The following is an 18,846-nucleotide window of genomic DNA, read 5'->3' as shown; positions in this document are numbered from 1 at the left end:
ATCGACAGTAAAATTTCCAAGAGAAAATTTAAGAGAATCATCATCAGTCCCGTAAAATTTCTACAACATGAGTCTTCCATTAAGAATTAGCACATAATGCGGTTTTTGCCCGACTGTGGGAAACTGACAACGGGTATAATTACAATGGCAGTTCCTTCCATTAAAAAGAAGTGCTGGAACCAATCGAAAAAGTGTTGCATACAATAGATGCAGCGTCGTCGGCGCGCACGCAACACGCAGCGCCAGCTACTTAGCACTAATAAATAATCATTCCAATTAATATTATCACGAAGTACTTATTAAAAAAAAAAAAAAAAAAAAAAAAAAAAAAAAAAAAAAAAAAAAAAAAAAAAAGGTACGGAACCCTAAAAATATCAGCGAGCACGGAGACGATATAATATCAGTATGATTCACGCGCAACGTCCATGGTGGTTAGATATTCTGTTATTGCTAGTTTATAAAAATTCGTTTAAAAATAGCAACATAATCTAATCGACGCGATAAGCGCTATTTACTGACGATTTATCGATATCCCAACACGATTATAATCTATTTATGTATTTTGATTAAAGTATATACTTACTTATAATATTAATAATTAACAGTTGTCTGCTTACTCATTCGATTTTTAAAAACAAATTAGATTTGCCAACTTCTATGATTTGAGAGAGTAGGTAACTGCCGAGTTTCTTACCAGCTCTTCTGAAGAGAATCTGTCCAAACTGATGGTGGTACAGTCCCAGATGTAAGCCTACCTAAGAGACTGTAAAGACTAATAAAAACACTTATTAAGTCGATACTATAATCATCATCATGAGCAACCCATGGCCGGCTCACTAGAGCAAGGGTCTCATGACTCATCTCAGAGTGAGAAGGGTTTTAGCCATAGTCTATCACGCTGGCCAAGTGCGGATTGGCAGACTTCACACACCTTTGAGAACATTATGGAGAACTCTCATTACTCAACATTATGGACAACTCCGAAAAGTTAGAGGTGCGTGCCCGGGATCGAACCCCCGACCTCCGATTAGGTGGACGACCTAACCAGAAGGCAATAATACAAATTGATAAATTACTTAACGACAAAGTCGCGTGGAAGCAACCGGTTGAGCTTTCAGTTGTCCAAAAGATGGTATAACTTTTTATGATTTGAAAAGAGCAACTGCTGAGTTTCTTGTGGCTTTTCTCAGTAGAATCTTCGTTCCGAACCAGTGGTGGTGCCACAGATGTAGCATTGCCCTAGTTACATGTTGACGACCTCCCTGGCGCAGTGGTAAGCGCTGTGGTCTTATTAGTGGGAGGTCCCGGGTTCGATTCCTGGCAGGAATTTGGGATTTTTGTTGTTTCTAAATTTCTGGTCTGGTCTGGTGGGAGGCTTCGGTCGTACGCCTTCCAGGTTAGCCCGGTTTCATCTTAGACTGCATCATCACTTACCACCAGGTGAGATTGCAGTCAAAGGCTAACTTGTATCTGAATTAAAATAAAATTACACTAGCTGTAAGTAGTCCTAAACAAATTTTAACTTGAAATATTCTGTTTCAGGTGAATACTGCGCTGACGTCATCATGAAGTGGAATGACGTCACCGACATTAGTAAGTTAACCTTTGCTTCGTGTGTTTACTTAATTTAATTCGCAATGTTTCCATATATAACAAAATAATGAGCACCATTCATCGAATAAGTATTTACTTACTTACAATTTCAGATAGCTACCTGTTTGTGCAATAAAAAAGAAAAGCTATTATTATTTATCAACTTTTAACAATTGACTCTCCATCACTTATTCCATACAATCGTATTTTTAACCGACTTCAAAAAAAGGAGGAGGTTCTCAATTCGTCGGAATCTTTTTTTTTTTTTATGTATGTTCCCCGATTACTCGAAGACGCCTGAACCGATTTTGAAAATTCTTTTTTTGTTTGAAAGGGTATACTTCAAAGTTGGTCCCATTTAAATTTGGTGAAGATCTGATGAACATCTTCGAAGATAGATACTGGAACTCCTCAACGGATAAGAGTAAATTGCTCGCGATCAGTGTAATAGCTTAGTAAACAGTAGATTTTTAACCAGGCATAGCATAATTCCATGGGACCACTAAAAATTGTGAAATAAAACTTTTTTACAAAAAAAATAAAAACCGACTTCGATACACAAACACTAAAAATTGAAAAATAATTTAATTTATTACCGCATATATTATGTATACAAGAGTTAATATAGTTCCATTATAATATTTTTTGGGGTCGGTGCCAATGAGGTGCCATTGTGGAGTCTCATAAAAATATGAAGTCTAGACGATTCGCGCAGCTAAAGCTAATTGGCAGTTGGCACCGGCACCAAAAAGTATTATTATGGAACCATACTAACTCTTGTATACATAATATATTCGGTAATAAATTAAATTATTTTTCAATTTTTAGTGTTTGTGTATCGAAGTCGGTTTTTTTTTTTTTGTAAAAAAAATTTATTTAAATACTAGCTGCCGCCTGCCCTGGCGAACTTCGTTCCGCCTTACAGTCGATACTCGATTCAATTTTTTTAAATTTTTACTGAATACGGATGAGTGCACAACTCTATCACGTCTATCACACACATGATTTTGCTTATCACTACCCATATTATAAATGTGAAAGTGTGTTTGTTTGTTGGTTTGTCCTTCAATCACGTCGCAACGGAGCAATGGATCGACGTGATTTTTAGGGTACCTCAAAAGGAAAAACGGAACCCTAATAGGATCACTTTGTTGTCTGCTGTCTGTCTGTCTGTCTGTCGGTTTGTCAAGAAACCTACAGGGTACTTCCCGTTGACCTAGATCTAGAATCATGAAATTTGGCAGGTAGGTAGGTCTTATAGCAGACATTTGGGGAAAAATCTGAAAACCGTAAATTTAGGGTTAGATCACACAAAAAAAATTAAACTGTGGTCATGAACTAATAATTAGTATTTTCAATTTTCGAAGTAAGATAACTATATCAAGTGGGGTATCATATGAAAGGTCTTCACCTGTGCATTCTAAAACAGATTTTTATTTATTTTTATGCATCATAGTTTTTGGATTATCGTGCAAAATGTCGAAAAATACGACTGTAATACGGAACCCTCGTTGCGCGAGCCTGACTCGCACTTGGCCGGTTTTTTTGCATGGGTATAGTCAAAGAACAGAAGAGTGACAGACTACTTTTTATCCCGGAAAATTAAAGAGTTCATCTTAATCAGTGTTGATTTTGGCAAGCGTTGCCGGTGCAGCGTTACTATAGTGTAGTAGAATGTAGATACGTGTGGCTCGTAGTACGCCGTGTACGGAACCGACCGCGTGGGAGCCGCCGCGCCGTGTGGGCGGAGATCGCTCCAGCCACTTCGGTTTGTCATTACGTCATCATCATCATCATCATTATCATCATTATCATTCTCATTTGATAGACGTCCACTGCTGGAAATAGATCTCTTTTTAGGGTTCCGTAGCCAAATGGCAAAAAACGGAACCCTTATAGATTCGTCATGTCTGTCTGTCTGTCTGTCTGTCCGTCCGCATGTCACAGCCACTTTTTTCCGAAACTATAAGAGCTATACTTAGTGTTGAAACTTGGTAAGTAGATGTATTCTGTGAACCGTATTAAGATTTTTACACAAAAATAGAAAAAAACAATAAATTTGGGGGTTGCCCAATGCCCATACTTAGAACTGAAACTCAAAAATTTTTGGCCGGTTTTTTTAATATTTTTGTATTTAGATACAAGCCCTTGCTCCACTGGAATCTAACCTGGTGGTAAGTGATGATATGCAGTCTAAGACGGAAGTGGGCTAACCAGGGGTATGGCAGTTCTTAATTAACGCATGCCCCTTTGGTTTCTACACGGCATCGTACCGGAACGCTAAATCGCTTGGCGGCACGGCTTTGCCGGTAGAGTGTAGACAGGTAACTAGCCACCAGACCAAATGAGAAATTTCGAAATTATAAAATTCCAAACATCTGCCGGGAATCGAACCCGTCTCGTCATACTAATAAGACCACAGCGCTTACCACTGCGCCAGGGAGGACGTCAATTGAGTAGTCCACGCGGATGAAGTCGCGAGCATATTATGCTAGTCATACATAATAGAGATTAGAGACATTTGGCTGTACGTTGCGCTGTGGTACTATTTCTGTATGAATGGCAGCTCTGCACGCGTCCGGGTAGTCGGTAGGTGCCGGTAGGTGCCGGCAAGTAGACAGACACACATACACATTACACATCCTCGACCGCGTGCCAAAACACTATACTTACGTACAAAACTTTGATGGTGCCAGAGAAAAAAACTTTGCCGAATTAAAGTTCTTAAACTAAAGCTGTGATACCTCGTGGGTAGGACGTCCGCCTTCTAATCGAAGGTTCTTCGATCCCGGGCACGTACCTCTAACCTTTCGGAGGTATGTGCGTTTGAATTAATTAAATATCACTTACTTTAACGGTGAAGGAAAACATCGTAAAGAAACCTGCATGCCTGAGAGTTCTCCATAATCTTATAAAAGTTGCGTGAAGTCTACCAATTTGCACTTGGCCAGCGTGGCGGATTATGGTCTAAACCCCATTTAGAGAGGAGACCCGTGCTCAGTAGTGGAGCGGTTATGGCTTGATCATGATGATGCGCTTGGAATGTCAACTCATAACGAACGAAGGAATGAAGTATACGCGATGCACTTAGTTGCAGATGCAGTATGGGCGACATTCCAGTTTAATTGTTCATGTAATGTTAGTAGGGAAGCGGGCGCGGTGGACTGCGGCCTGCGGTCGGGCCCGCCGCCGGATGGCTAACGGCGAGCCATTGCTATCATTTATCGATTTTATTGGCTCAGACCTTCAAAGGCGGCCTATACTGAGCACATATAATATTGGTGCCTTTAAATGAAGAGTGAATAGGCACCACCAGCCAGGCGCGCTCCACCTGGCGGCATCATCACGCTGATTGTGACCAGCTGGGTCTGGTAAGAGCTGACCAGCCTGACCTACTGTTTAATGTGGTTGCAGTTGTCTGAATCACATCAAACAGTAGCCTCATACCACTTCAGACAACTATACAACTCGTATAGTTAGTCTGAGGTGGTCTGCTTTGCAAACATTGGTAATGCGAATTAATGTAACCTTACCCTATTGACTGGACTATTAATCGAGATGATTCTCTTTGATAAAAATCTGTTGAACCATTTGAGGATTATCAGCTGTTTTCTCAGCCGTCGTACGGAGTCGAAATTCCACGGATATGTAGGTACGATGCGATTTGGTTCCTCTTTTCTAATCATCAGTTTTCCCCTCCAATTATAATACTGGGTACCTTCAAGTCGAGAATAAATATAGACAACTTCTGGGCAAGAGCGCTTCATCTTAGGCTGCATCATCACTTGCCACCAGGTCTGATTGCAGCCAAGCGCTAGTCTAGCTAGGGATCTGCAGGTCCTAATGTTTAAAATTTTTTAGTTATCCTATTTCTAAATGTTCAAAGACGACATCTGCAGTCAGGAGTCCGGACAAAGTAGTTTATGTACGAAGTAACAATTTTATTATTCTTCTTCATCCAAGATTTTGAAACCTATTCATCAGTTTCTATTCGAAAATCCTTCAGAATCCTTCCCCGTCCATTCTTATCTTATAAGTATTCCTATTGTTGTTAATTGTTACTATTTCTTTCTTTTACCTTTTTATAGATGCTTTACATTTTCTTAAGTTAAGTACTTATTAGCTTTGCTTGGATTCAAATCTCTGCACTTATCCACTTGGCTAATTGAAATTCGCAAACGCAAGCCTCAGCAAAGACGTTGGATCAACCAAACTGGTTCTACTGGTTCCGACATGTCGTGTATCCGATGTATGCAATGTATGTTGACCAATTTACCGGTTCTGATAATGAAACTAATAAAACCTCACCCATGTGTTATACTTCTCGACTGAATGCATAATTGCTTTTAATTGGCAGAAAATATGAAGATAAATAACGTTTCAATGATCAGCACTAGCCAGGCAATGGTTAAGCTTAAATTATTGGTCTGTCATCTATTAGGATCTATAGCATTGCAGCTCATAGAGGCATAAAAGCACTGCTTACCCAATAAATAGTTACCCTAGAAGGCTTATTATCCTTTATGACTTGCCACTTAAGGAGTTAAGCACTTACTTAACTATTGCTAACCCTGGTTTTAAACCCTGTGCGTGTGGCTGTACCTAGATTAGTACATAGTCATTGTAGAGTATTTTCACATAGCTCAAAGGATTGACGTTGAGGGCCCAATCTGCTGGAGTCTGGTAATTATAATGACCCTGCACCGAAAATTGTTGTTGGTAGTAGAGTATCTTAGCCTCCTACTAAACGCAAAGTAAGTCTTCTTGAGTCAAGTCTCAAGGTATTTAAAGTTTAAATTAATAATGATATTTTTTAAAGCTTTGTTCTACTTAAATGGTTCAGGAAGGAGCCGGTGAAAAATTCATCAGTTTAGTCAGTTCCAGCTAAATTATTTTTTTCCCCTTCTTTGTTTTTCAGTAGTTCAATGCATGTATAATTACATATGTACATATATATTTTGGATAAGGTATATGTTCTATTTATACTCGTAGGTCCCTATTAGTTATATGGAACATAGAAGGCATTTTTTTAAGTTGTTTTTTTTAATTGCAAGATAGGCTTGCGCTTGACGACAACATGCTTAGAAAAGCAATGATGAGGAGGAGCAAGGATTGAGCGCGCCTGCCTAGAAGATGCCTATTTACTCTTGTTTTGAAGGTATACAACATATTGAGCCTCAATAGCTCAAGCGGTAAAGGAGTGGACTGAAAACCGAAAGGTCGACGGTTCAAACCCCACCCGTTGCACTATTGTCGTACCTACTCCTAGCACAAGCCTGACGCTTAGTTGGAGAGGAAAGGGGAATATTAGTCATTTAACATGGCTAATATTCTTTATTAAAAAAAAAAAAAAAAAACATTGATTGTTTTTTTTACTCATGCATTACTTTGTTGGCATTATTTCTATTGTAACTACTAAACTAAACACACACACACCCGGTGTTTAAAGTTGAAACAAAAGTTATAAAAAAAAAAACGCTGTAGACTTACCTGTGCGTGACAGGCGCCCGGCAGCCATGTTGTGCGCCGAATTTTTGATTACATCACTGCGCAAAAAATGCGCGTGCGCATGCAGTACGCTCGGAGGGGGTAGGGGGAGAGTGCGGCGGGCGGGGACAGAGGCGCGGTACGCTTGAACGACCTTGGCCTTGCTCGCCGAAGCCAAGGCGAGCGTTACGGCAACCGGCAATTACATATGCGCCCACGAGTCTGCCGAGCACGGAGCACGCCACGAGCTTATTATCGTACGTATGAGAATGGCCTCCCGTAATGGAAAACTATCCTATTGTGATCCATAAAATACATCATCATCCTCATCATGATCAACCCATCGCCGGCTCACTACAGAGCACGGGTCTCCTCTCAGAGTGAGAAGAGTTTTGACCATAGTCTACCACGCTGACCATGTGCGGATTGGTAGACTTCACACACCTTTGAGAACATTATGGAGAACTCTCAGGCATGCAGGTTTCCTCGCGATGTTTTCCTTCACCGTTAAAGCGAGTGATATTTAATTAATTAAAACGTACATAAAACTTCGAAAAGTTAGAGGTGTGTGCCCAGGATCGAACCCCCGACCTCCGATTAGAAGGCGGACGTCCTAACCACTAGGCTATCACAGCTTTTATACCGTTTTATATGTATTCGATACAATAGGTACATATAATACGGTATTTTACATCAAGCGAGAAAAAGCTAAAAATGTTCGACCACCCTGGCGCAGTGGTAAGTGTGGTCTTATTAGTGGAATGTCCCGGGTTCGTTTCCTGGCAGGGATTTGGAATTTTATAATTTCTAAATTTCTGGTCTGGTCATGAACTAATAATTATTATTTTCAATATTCGAAGTAAGATAACTATATCAAGTGGGGTATCATATGAAAGGGCTTTACCTGTGCATTCTAAAACAGATTTTTATTTATTTTTGTACATCATAGTTTTTGAATTATCGTGCAAAATGTCGAAAAAATACGACTGTAGTACGGAACCCTCAGTGTGCGAGCGTGACTCGCACTTGGCCGGTTTTTTTAATCTGTTCTACAAATATCCGTAGCCGCCATGTTAGTTCCGATTGTGACGTCACACGGATTGAAATTGTAATGTAGGTATTTCACGAAGAAAACACCGCCGCTTACCAATCTAGGGTTAAATATATAAAAAATCTGCAGCACCAGAGGACAGAGCCTGTGTATATTTACCTACATGATCAGTTTAAAAAGCTTTACTTATGTTAGATGTAGATTGTGGCTAATTCCGTTGTACACAATGTGGCTAATTCCATTGTACACAATCTCTAAACTAAACTAAAATGGAACGTCTAAATCTATTGCTATCCCTTTCATAATGTTGCTTGCGGAAAAGGATAGCACAAGATTTAGACCTGTTAATTTAGTTTAGTTTAGAGATTGTGTACAAGAGTATTGGCCCCATTATCTAAACTAAACTAAAATGGCACGTCTAAATCTATTGCTATCCTTTTCATAATGTTGTTTGCGGAAAAGGATAGCACTAGATTTAGACCTGTTAATTTAGTTTAGTTTAGAGATTATGTACAAGAGAATCGGCCCCACTGTAGATGTAAATTAAAGGCCTTCTAAATACTTGGGTAGAATTTCCAACGTACCTACCTAATACGCGTTCGAGCGTCGATATTCACACTCACGGCTGTTCCAAGTGGTAAAGCAAACAGTTCAGGTTTTAACACCTCTCCAATGCTGCCACATACCGGGTACCGGCCTATAGCTACACAGTCATCTCCAAAGCAGGTTTTTAATTAACGACAAGTATTGTTGTGTCAGTAAACAGTTTTTGGGCAGGCGTTTTAGAAGTTGTAACTAAGAGCCGGTGGTCGGGAGTTCGATTCCAAGCACTTCCGAGCACCTTTCATCATCATTTTGTTTTGCGTAATACTCGAGATTTTCAAAATTGTTACACGATAAAACTGCTATTTGACGCTTTGGTTCGTGCCAAGCTAGAAACCAGCGCTTGTATTTGGAATCCGTATGAAAGCACTTACACCTTGCTACTTGAAAAGGTTCAAAAAGCCTTTCTAAGGTATTTATATAAAAAATTGCACGGGTATTACCCATTTATGTATCCCACAAAATTTCTCCAAGGGCACTTGGGTTTCCACTCGCTCAAAACCCGAAGAGACTGCGACCAAATTGGTACAATTTGCAAGATTCTTAGGGGTGTGATTGACTGCTCTGAACTACACAACAAGCTCTGCTGCGTTTATGCACCCTCTAATTACAGCTATCTCCGCCACCGCTCCAAATTTTTCGTAAGTCCGTTTAGTCGCACGGAAGCTCGCTCCAGGTCACCCATGTGCCCATACCGCGCACTTTGGCTGCGCTCAACGCGCTGCTGAAGGAGTCCCCTCGCTGTGACATATTTGCTGACAAATGGGCTGACCTCATCAGTCAGATCTTGCACTTTTGTGAATATTTATAATTTTGCTTTTTAAAATTTATAATTTTAACAATTTTTGTAAGTATGTTTATGTTAGTTTGTACTCGTAGTTTAATAAGTGTAATTGGCTTTATGGCCGTCCTAATTAAATAATAAATAAATAAATAATAATAATCATCATCAATTGCCACCAGCCCCCTGATTGTGTAAGAATAACCATTTCATGGCTATCGCAATCGTCAAGAATTCTGCCCTTTGATTGGCTGTGAAAAAATGTAAACAGCGAATCAACCAATCAAAGGGCAGAATTTCTTGACGATTGCGATAGCCATGAAATGGTTATTCTTACACAATTAGGGGGCTGGTCTGATTGCAGCCAAGCGCTAGTCTATAAATTAAAAAATATGCAACATTAGCTGAGGCTAGACGCGGCTGTATAGTTCACATTTTGCCCACCTGAGTAGATAAGTTGGTTAGCACTGCGTATTTACAAAACAAAGCTGCAAGAGCAGTCACTGACTAAACTATTTTGGACTTGCCTTTACACAAGTTTAAAAAATCTATTAAAAGTATGCTCCTGAAAAAAGCATATTATACAATTGAAGATTACCTAGTTGATAAAAGAGCGTGGATTTGACCTGCAGCTCATTCCAGCAACGCACAGAACTGCAAATACTTTTCTTATACATGGCATAATATTGTATAGGTATCAAAATCTTTTGAAAAGAGCAACCGCCGAGGTTCTTGCTGGTTCTTCTCGGTAGCAAAAGGCATTCCGAACCAGTGGTACATGCTGTTGACGATTCGAAAATACTTGTAAAAGTTTATTCGAATAAAAAATACTCTTAATAATAATAAAAATACGGCACACTAGTTGAGATTGTGTTAGCCGCAATTCTGTTCAGTGTGCACTCGCAGCATTATTCGATCCGCTCACATTAAGTAACGCGACGTTGGCAGCGCCACAGAATATCAGGAATATTACATTCTACCTTCGCCGCATTTCAGACTAAAATTACCGCAACATGGAAATAAAATAAAAGCTTGCGGAAGCTTTTTAAAATAAGCAACCTTCTGGCTTCCGATTTTCACGTTTAAAACTATTCCCTATCAGAATGAGAAAGGTTAGGTCTGTGGATGTTTTCCTTCACCGTTAAACCAAATAATATTTGATTGTTTAAAATGCACATAACTCCGAGAAGTAAGAGGCACACGAGGGACTGAATCCCCGTCTTAACCACTGGCCTACATCGACTTAGTATTTTACCATCTATTTTAAAATCTCTATTTTTTCCTTAACTGACTTAAAAAATATTTAAACAAATCGCTGAAACTCACGTGTTTAGTCGACGTTAGCCCGACTAGTTTCGAAACCGTCTGGGGTCCTTTTTCAAAGCACCCCGGATGGGTTCGAAACTAGTCGGGCTAACGTCGACTAACCACGTGAGTAAAGCCGGGTGTGAGATATTATATTGTATAATGGAAATCACTCACGATAGTTTAAACGCTATAATCGCTGAAAATTTCTTTGTAGATAGAAATTACATTAAATAAGTACGTATTAGGTATCTAGTAACGGGCAAGCGATGCGTTTTGAAAGCAAAATAAAACACAAAAATGTTTCTACTTGTGTCCGTTATAGACTTTGAAACCATCCAACCGATGTGCCCCAAACCGGTTTCATTAGAAAGGCGATAATGCGAAGATGGGTATAGAGAGGTTTTTTGTGTAGCAGCCGGTTATCCGATAGTAACATAATGCGATGATCACAGTTTTCGTGGTGTGACTGTGTACCTATTCATCTCATTAACAAAGTTACTTAATCTTTGTTGACATACGCACAAGGTCTACTGTGGGTGAGGGTCTACTACTGTGGGTCTACTACTCTACCTCACTGGGTATGCAGATGTTACTATTGAAATTACGCAAACTGATAACTTAACTAGGTACCTCCTTTGATTGGATATTGAAATGTGTTACCGATAGGACTAGTCAAGATGAACGAGCTATTTGGCTTCTTTTTGCTCTGTGAACTGTGAAGTGTAGAATAGAATAATAGTATGAAACAGGTAAAAAAACAAATGAACAAAGTTTTCTCATAAAAGTTTATAAAAGCTACCCCTATTATAAAATATAAATGTGAATGTGTATTTGTTTGTTGGTTTGTTGGTTTGTCCTTCAATCACGTTGCAACGGAGCAACGGATCGACTTGATTTTTTGCATGAGTATAGTTTAAGACCTGGAGAGTGACATCCATTTTTATCCAGAAAAATCAAAAAGTTCCCACTGGATTGTGAAAAACGTAATTCCACGCAGACAAGTCGCGGGTATCAGCTAGTGACGGATAAAGTAAAGTAAAGTGAAGTAAACGTCCGTCGTGCAACCCACGCGCCGCGCTCTCAACCAGTCACGTTGAGACCGAGCGGCCACATTAGCATTGCGGTGACCACCGTGCAGTACCACTAAATCGGGACATCTATAGAACTAACATCAATGACGTAGTGTTGGTTTTACGTTTTCCCTAAAAAGTCACAGTAAATTGCAAAATAACACGATTTTCTATAGTAGATACAGTAGACATTCTTGTATCTAATCTAAAATGTAAATAATACAATACCTAATCGATTATTGTTTAGAAATATTTTATAATTTAAAGGCTGTTCAACGGAGTTTCAAAGGTGAGGAGATTCTCAACACGGTGCGTTTTTTTTTCCGCAAAATTTTGGGATTATTTTAAAATAACGAATGGATGAAATGTTATACACTTTAATTTAATTGTACACCGCAAAAAAGAACAATAATTAAAAAAGTATTGATACAAGTCTAGTATTGGAACATCCCTAACATACAGAAATATATGGTTACCACACAATACCGTCGTTTCGTGACTCGCTCCCGTCAACGGCGCATTGAATCTTGATCTCTGCAGCACAAAGATAAGTTTGCTGCCCTGAAAACACTTGCCATGCTAATTTCTACCTTATTACCTTGACCGTTAGGTGGAATAAAATCCAAATTGTTGGCAAAACCGTGATGAGAGATAAGATCTGTGCGTCAAGTAAAGAGGCAGGTCTTTCAATTATTCACAACAACACTGTTATGGGATATGTACCCTTCCATGTACGCCGCAAAAATAATGGTTTGAGTTATAGTTATAAATACTAAAGTACATAAACTTAGTTAATGTGACATTTATTGCCGTTTTGTTAAAGATTTGATTCGTAGATAGAGAAAAAAAATTTGTTCAAGATGTTCTGAACATCAGAAGTGGGATTCTCATGACTTATCAGCTCAAGTTCTGGAAAAGACTATATTTATTACGTTTTAATAGGCTTCCGTGCCCGTTTAAATCCATTGATTTATCACTACCCATATAATGTGATAGTGTGTTGGTTTGTCTATTAATCACGTCGCAATGCAGTAAGGAATGAGCGTGATTTTTTGCATAACTCGTAGTAGTTCTTTATAATTTTAAATGGTCATATGAATTTCTACAAAAATATACTTATTTAAATGTTAAAACTGTACAGTATGATAATAAACATAAATGTATTCGGTTGGAACAAACTGAAATAGTCCGCCATTAATAGAAACTTTTATAACCCGCGTCGTCACCACTCGCCACCTTCTGACAGCACCATTGATATACACACATCATATCAACGAAGATATACGCACATCATCATTATCAACCGATAGACGTCCACAGCTGGACTCCGATATGACTCTTGTTAGTAGGACTTCCACACACCACGGTCTTGGGGCTCCTGAATCTAGCGGCTCCCTGCAACTCGTTTGGTGTCGTCCACCCACTTAGTGGGGGGGGGGGATATCTTCCAACGCTTTTATGTATAGTCCGTACAAAATGGGTTCTCACGCGCCATTTTTAACTTCTGTCAACAATTAGTGTCAACTATTTGTCAACTGTCATGTCAAAAGTACTATTTTTAGTCCTTATTTTAAAGATAAATCGTACTTTTGACATGACAGTTGATGAACTCGTTTTGTATCGTAATATGTATCAACAATATTTTATGCATTTCTACTTTATGGCACTAGTTTATGTACCTAACGTAGTCCCTGAATTAAATAAATAAATTACCAGTTCCAAGTTGTAACCCATGTCAGATAGCAATCGTTCCGTATAAAATTTATTAGTCTGTCTAATAGCCGTTTAGAATAATAAGTAGATTGTTTGAATACCGGAAACCGGTAAATAGAGAAAAAAAGACGATTGCTATGCTATAGAATTCAATTGATTTTATTTGTTTCATGTACAGATCGTTCACTATACCTTGTCTTTTGCCGTCATGTTGGCACCATTACAGTTCATACAATAAACCTTAAGTTCTTAGGAATAAAGCAAGAAACAAAACTATGGTGCCAACGTGACAACAAGGCACAAGCTATGTCTGTAGGACAGTCTGTGTCAATTATACTTAACATACAATATTCGGTTGAAGGCCATCAGTTTACATAATATTATGTTTTTTACGTTCCGTGATTGAGAAGTTATAAGGGTCCTAAGGCTCTAACAGACGGACGGACTGAAGGACAAGTGTAATAAATTTAACTCAAGTAGACTCAGAGAGCTCGCTTCGCTCGGCCAATAATATTATGTCAAGACTCTACCACTGCACCGGTTCGGATCTTGGTATCTTGGTTTCTTTACGATATCAATAGAAAAACCTTAAAAATGTCCACCCCGCCGCGTTGGAAATAATCTAAGCTAACGATTTTTACAGTTATTTTTAACCACTCCTCGTTAGGCGAGTGTTAAGCTCCTCTCTCCTTAATTTGTTTCACAAGGCTGCACGTTGCGGCAACTCTCCAAACTCGACGCTACCCAGCGATGGTTGACGATGAATATCATTCCGAATACTTTTAGAATTATATTCATTTCGTATCATTATCATCATGTTGATGCTTTCTGACATAAATATCAGACAACAATAACAAATTAATTCAATAATGTATCTATCATCAACCCCATTCACCCAACAGTGTGATTCACTGGAAAACTATCAGCATTTTATCCCATCGAGTCACAGCGATACTCGATGCAACTTTGTATCTATTAGAATTCCCAATGCGTCACACTGTTACAATCGGTGTGACTCGATGGGAAAAAATATCGATGAGTTAGTAACGAGTCACACTGTGACACGATTTAGTGTGACTTGTTGGGAACCCACCACGATGGGTCTCCTGTCAGAATGGGAAGGGTTTAGGCCATACTCTGCCACGCTGACCCAGTGTGCATTGGCACTTGGCAGACTTCATACACCTTTGAAAACATTATGGAGAACTATCAAGCATGCAGGTGCTTCACCGTTAAAGCAAGTGATATTTAATTATTGCTTTAAACGCACATGACTCTAAAAATTTAAAGTAGTAGTAAGTAGAATATACTTCAATATTTTGTAGGTAGAATACTCTACATTTATGGAAAAAACTGCGAGATTTCGCATTACACAAATTACATTAACATGAAGGAAAGTACCTATATTTGTTACTAAAGTAGTTTAATTTGTTAAATGTCTACATTATACGCTATAATACTAGTTTTTATCATTTGAGTACAGTTCAGTTAACATTTAATTTTAAACTGTTTAAGTAATAGGTAAAACTCCGGCACACGGCCCTTAATTCGTCAAAAGCAGGCTTTGCAAGGGTTTTGTATAGGTATTTATGTGGGTAAAATTGTTAATAGCCTAGTGCTTAAGACGTTACCTACCTCTAACTTTTCAGAGTTATATATGCGTTTAAAAAAATTAAATATCACTTGTTTTAACGGTAAAGGAACCTGCATGCCTGAGAGTTCCCAAAAGTCGTGTGAAGTCTGCCAATCCGCAATGGGCCAGCGTGGTAGACTATGGCCAAAAGAAAACCGTTCTCATTCTGAATGAGCCGGCAATGGGTTCATCGTCGTCAAAAGGTTAGGTCTATTTCACTCTGACTTTTTGTGTTTCACTCGACATTCTGTCAACGTTTTCGACGTAAACTGGAAACTCGTACTAAGTTATACCGCAAACCTTTTAATTCGGTGATGGCATAAAACGGGATTATCATGATTATGAAAATGCCAGCTCTTGGCACGAAGCTCAAGTCGTGAGTCATAAGTTAGCAAGTTTTGAACGCTACCAAAACACTTTCCGCCCCTTGCTGTAATAAAGATAAGTAATTGAATTTTGAAAAGCCGTGCTAGCCGAGTGGTTAGGACGTCTGCCTTCTAATCGGAGGTCAGGGGTTCGATCACGGGCACGCACCTGTAACTTTTCAGAGCTATGCGCGTTTTAATTAATTAAATACCACTTGCTTTAACGGTGAAGGAAAACATCCTGAGGAAACCTGCATGCCTGAGAGTTCTCCATAATGTTTTCAAGGGTATGTTGAGTTCTCTTGACCACTGCACTGCACCGTGGTAAATGGAATGGCCATATGGCCGAAACCCTTTTCAGTCTGAAAGGAGACTCTTGCTCTGTAGTGAGCCGGCAATGGGTTGACGATGATGAAAAAAAAGAGCTTCGTGGATGCAGTAGAGAGCATACTGATGAAAATGTGATAGGCTAGAGTCCTCAAGAATGAGTCGAGATGTAGGTACAATAGCTCAGTAGAGCGCGGGGAGCGCCGGGCGCCGCGCAGTCTGCGCCACACAAGTTCAAGACCACCCCCTCTCACCCCCAAGGCGTGCTACACCCACCCACCCCGGGTAGTTCGCACTGCATTGCTAATTTCATGACTTTTATTTTGACTGCGTTTTGGGGTCACAAGGGTCTTGCATAATGCATTACAAAGTCATCAATACTAATATTATTATAAATACGAATATGTTCCCAACGAGTCACACTCAATCGTGTCACAGTGTTACTCGTTGGGAGCTCATCGAATTTTTTCTCCCATCGAGTCACACTCGAACCCCCGACCTCCGATTAGTAGGCGGACGTCCTAACCTACGGCTTCCTACGGCTATCACAGTTTATGTCACTTACTTTAGTATTAAGGTTAATCTAGCTTTAAGTTTTATTGTATTAAAAAAATCAATTAAAAAAAAAAAAAATCGAACTTAAAATATCCTACTTAACTTTACTGATGATTAATCCCAACTGCCGCCGTGTAACTAAAAAGCGTTCATTGTAAAAAATATTTTTAGCTATCGACAAAAACGAAGGTTTTTTTAAAAAGGAATGTTTCTGAAAAATAATGCTGTGTAGGACCAAAGTTTTTAATTATTCTTTACTTTATCCTACGTAGCAATGCGTTTTAGAACATTAGTTTTTGAAAATGCCCACGTTTTAGACGACAATGCGTTTTATTCAAAATTTCACTTATTAGTTCGTTTTTATTATGATTTGCTTGGACTTTATATTATGTTACACTAGCTGATACCTCCGACTTCGTCCGCGTGGAATTAGGTTTTTTTTAAATCCCGTGGGAAGTCTTTGATTTTCCGGGATAAAAAGCCTATGTCACTCTCCAGGTCTTTATCTCTACCCATTCAAAAAATCACGTCAATCCGTTTCCCCGTTGCAACGTGATTGAAGGAAAAACCAACAAACCAACAAACAAATACACTTTCGCATTTATAATAAGGGTACTGATTCCACGGATTGTCCCTATATACCTTCCAATGATTGTAAGTTAGTAAAGTAACGTAGTAACATCCGTACTCTGTTCCCGCAGGTATGGGCGGCGAGGCGTGCTCGTGCGCGCCCGCGGCGGCGTTGGCGGCGCCCGAGCCCGACCTGCTCTACGACCACCACTCGTCCGAGGAGGAACTCGAGGTGACCGCCGTTACACTGCATATAGTATAGCTATCAAGTTTGTTTTTACTTGTGTCATCATGGATTTCCAGTTTCAACAAAGCAAATCTACTTCTATCAGAGAAAGAGAGAGGTTCGAATCCTGTCGATTCCACAATTTTAAAAATTATTTTGGTAGGTAGGTGTTCCTTCCTTCCTTCGTAATCGACCGGTAATCGACGGCTTTTCTGTAATTGATGAATAGATAGATGCTTTATCTTTCTCAAAATGTAATAAAATACCAATTCAAGCACAACTCCCATTATTAAAAACTCCGTTTACAGTGGCCTTAGTAACTTCCCCACCAGTTAATATCGAGCCTGTCTTTAATAATACAAATTGGGCGAAGTTATTTCGCCTTCCGGTTGTTTCGCCCGTCTCGAAACAATTTGAAAAACTCGGTAGATAAGTTCAAATTAAGACACAAATTAATTTGGATCTCGCTTCTTCAATATAGGCATACAATTTACAGCTAAAGGCAAAACTTTCATGTCTAGTTTACTTACAGGGGTGTAAACCTTCCTAAATTTAGATGATTAAATGATGTTGTTCCTAACTTCAGAGCAGTGTAATGTGTGTGTTACACTGCTCTGAGGTTAGTTACCCCTTTAAGTTTAAGCACAGTTCACGACAGTTAGGGAACTTCTAACAAAACGTCGAGGCTTCGACGTCACTGGCAGGCGTCAAATGTTACCTACATTTGACGCTAGGTGGGCTATGAAACGACTATTTCACAAGGATTTTACGTCACCCCTAGCACAGTTCACAACAGTTAGGTACCTTGTAACAAAACGTCGAGGCTTGTTCCTACATTTGACGCTAGGTGGCGTATTTTTCTTTGATTTTACGTCACCCATAGCCTAATATTTGACATAATATCGTCGATTCAGGATTAAACCGAGAGTTCCTTCACTCTACTTCACTCTGGCCCTAGCCTAATATTTGACAGATGTCGCTTCAGGATCAGAACCGAGAGTTTCCTCACTCTAGTTCACTCAGCATGCGTTATACAGATTGACAAGTGAAGCACTTAACCTCACGCGTGTGAAACGACCTCCCACATCTCCCCCATTTGCTGATGATTATAATCACGACCCTCTGTGAGCGGTGCGGGAGGGCCGGAGGAAGTCACTGGGGTCTTGTGTCGCGGCACTGCCTCCCCTCCGACACTCAACCTTTCCACTAAAGAACCACTAGTTAGAATATACTTCAAAGTACAAAACAACTTTTTTTAGTTTAATGTTCTCTGTGAAATTTCGTACTTTTTAGGTTCTGCTAAAAATTAATATGGTCTCTAGACCAAATAAAGTTCTTGATCATCCATACTAATAATTTCATTGCGCAAGTGTGTCTGTCTGCTAGCTTTTCACAGCCCATCAGTTTAACCGACTTCGAAGTTGGTACAGCAGCATACCAATCACGGTACCTATACATCCCAGAAATGGTTTGATTTTCCGAAATACAACGGTAACAGACATACACTTTCGCATTTCGTCGCCACATAATAAGACACTCTTGGTGGTTTTGACATTTTGATGCA

At 39.4% G+C, this 18,846-nt stretch overlaps 1 protein-coding gene and 2 long non-coding RNA genes across 3 annotated transcripts in view; all 3 read left to right on the top strand.

The window, feature by feature from the left end:
• LOC138402711 (uncharacterized) overlaps positions 1 to 18,846 on the top strand; it is a 483,214-nt gene that overhangs the window by 352,851 nt on the left and 111,517 nt on the right. The gene's annotated exons all lie outside the window — the stretch shown is intronic.
• LOC138402713 (uncharacterized) overlaps positions 1 to 18,846 on the top strand; it is a 156,506-nt gene that overhangs the window by 88,420 nt on the left and 49,240 nt on the right. The gene's annotated exons all lie outside the window — the stretch shown is intronic.
• Positions 1 to 18,846, top strand: part of Reph (Regulator of eph expression) — a 67,466-nt gene that overhangs the window by 18,386 nt on the left and 30,234 nt on the right. Inside the window, exons 3-4 of the mRNA XM_034971224.2 lie at positions 1,543 to 1,593; positions 17,188 to 17,288. Of these exons, the coding sequence (XP_034827115.2) occupies positions 1,543 to 1,593; positions 17,188 to 17,288 (152 nt within the window). The remainder of the gene's footprint in view (positions 1 to 1,542; positions 1,594 to 17,187; positions 17,289 to 18,846) is intronic.

Source organism: Maniola hyperantus, chromosome 8, assembly GCF_902806685.2.
Source record: "Maniola hyperantus chromosome 8, iAphHyp1.2, whole genome shotgun sequence".
NCBI classification, from domain to species: Eukaryota; Metazoa; Arthropoda; class Insecta; order Lepidoptera; family Nymphalidae; genus Maniola; species Maniola hyperantus.
This window is presented reverse-complemented; position numbering and strand designations above follow the sequence as displayed.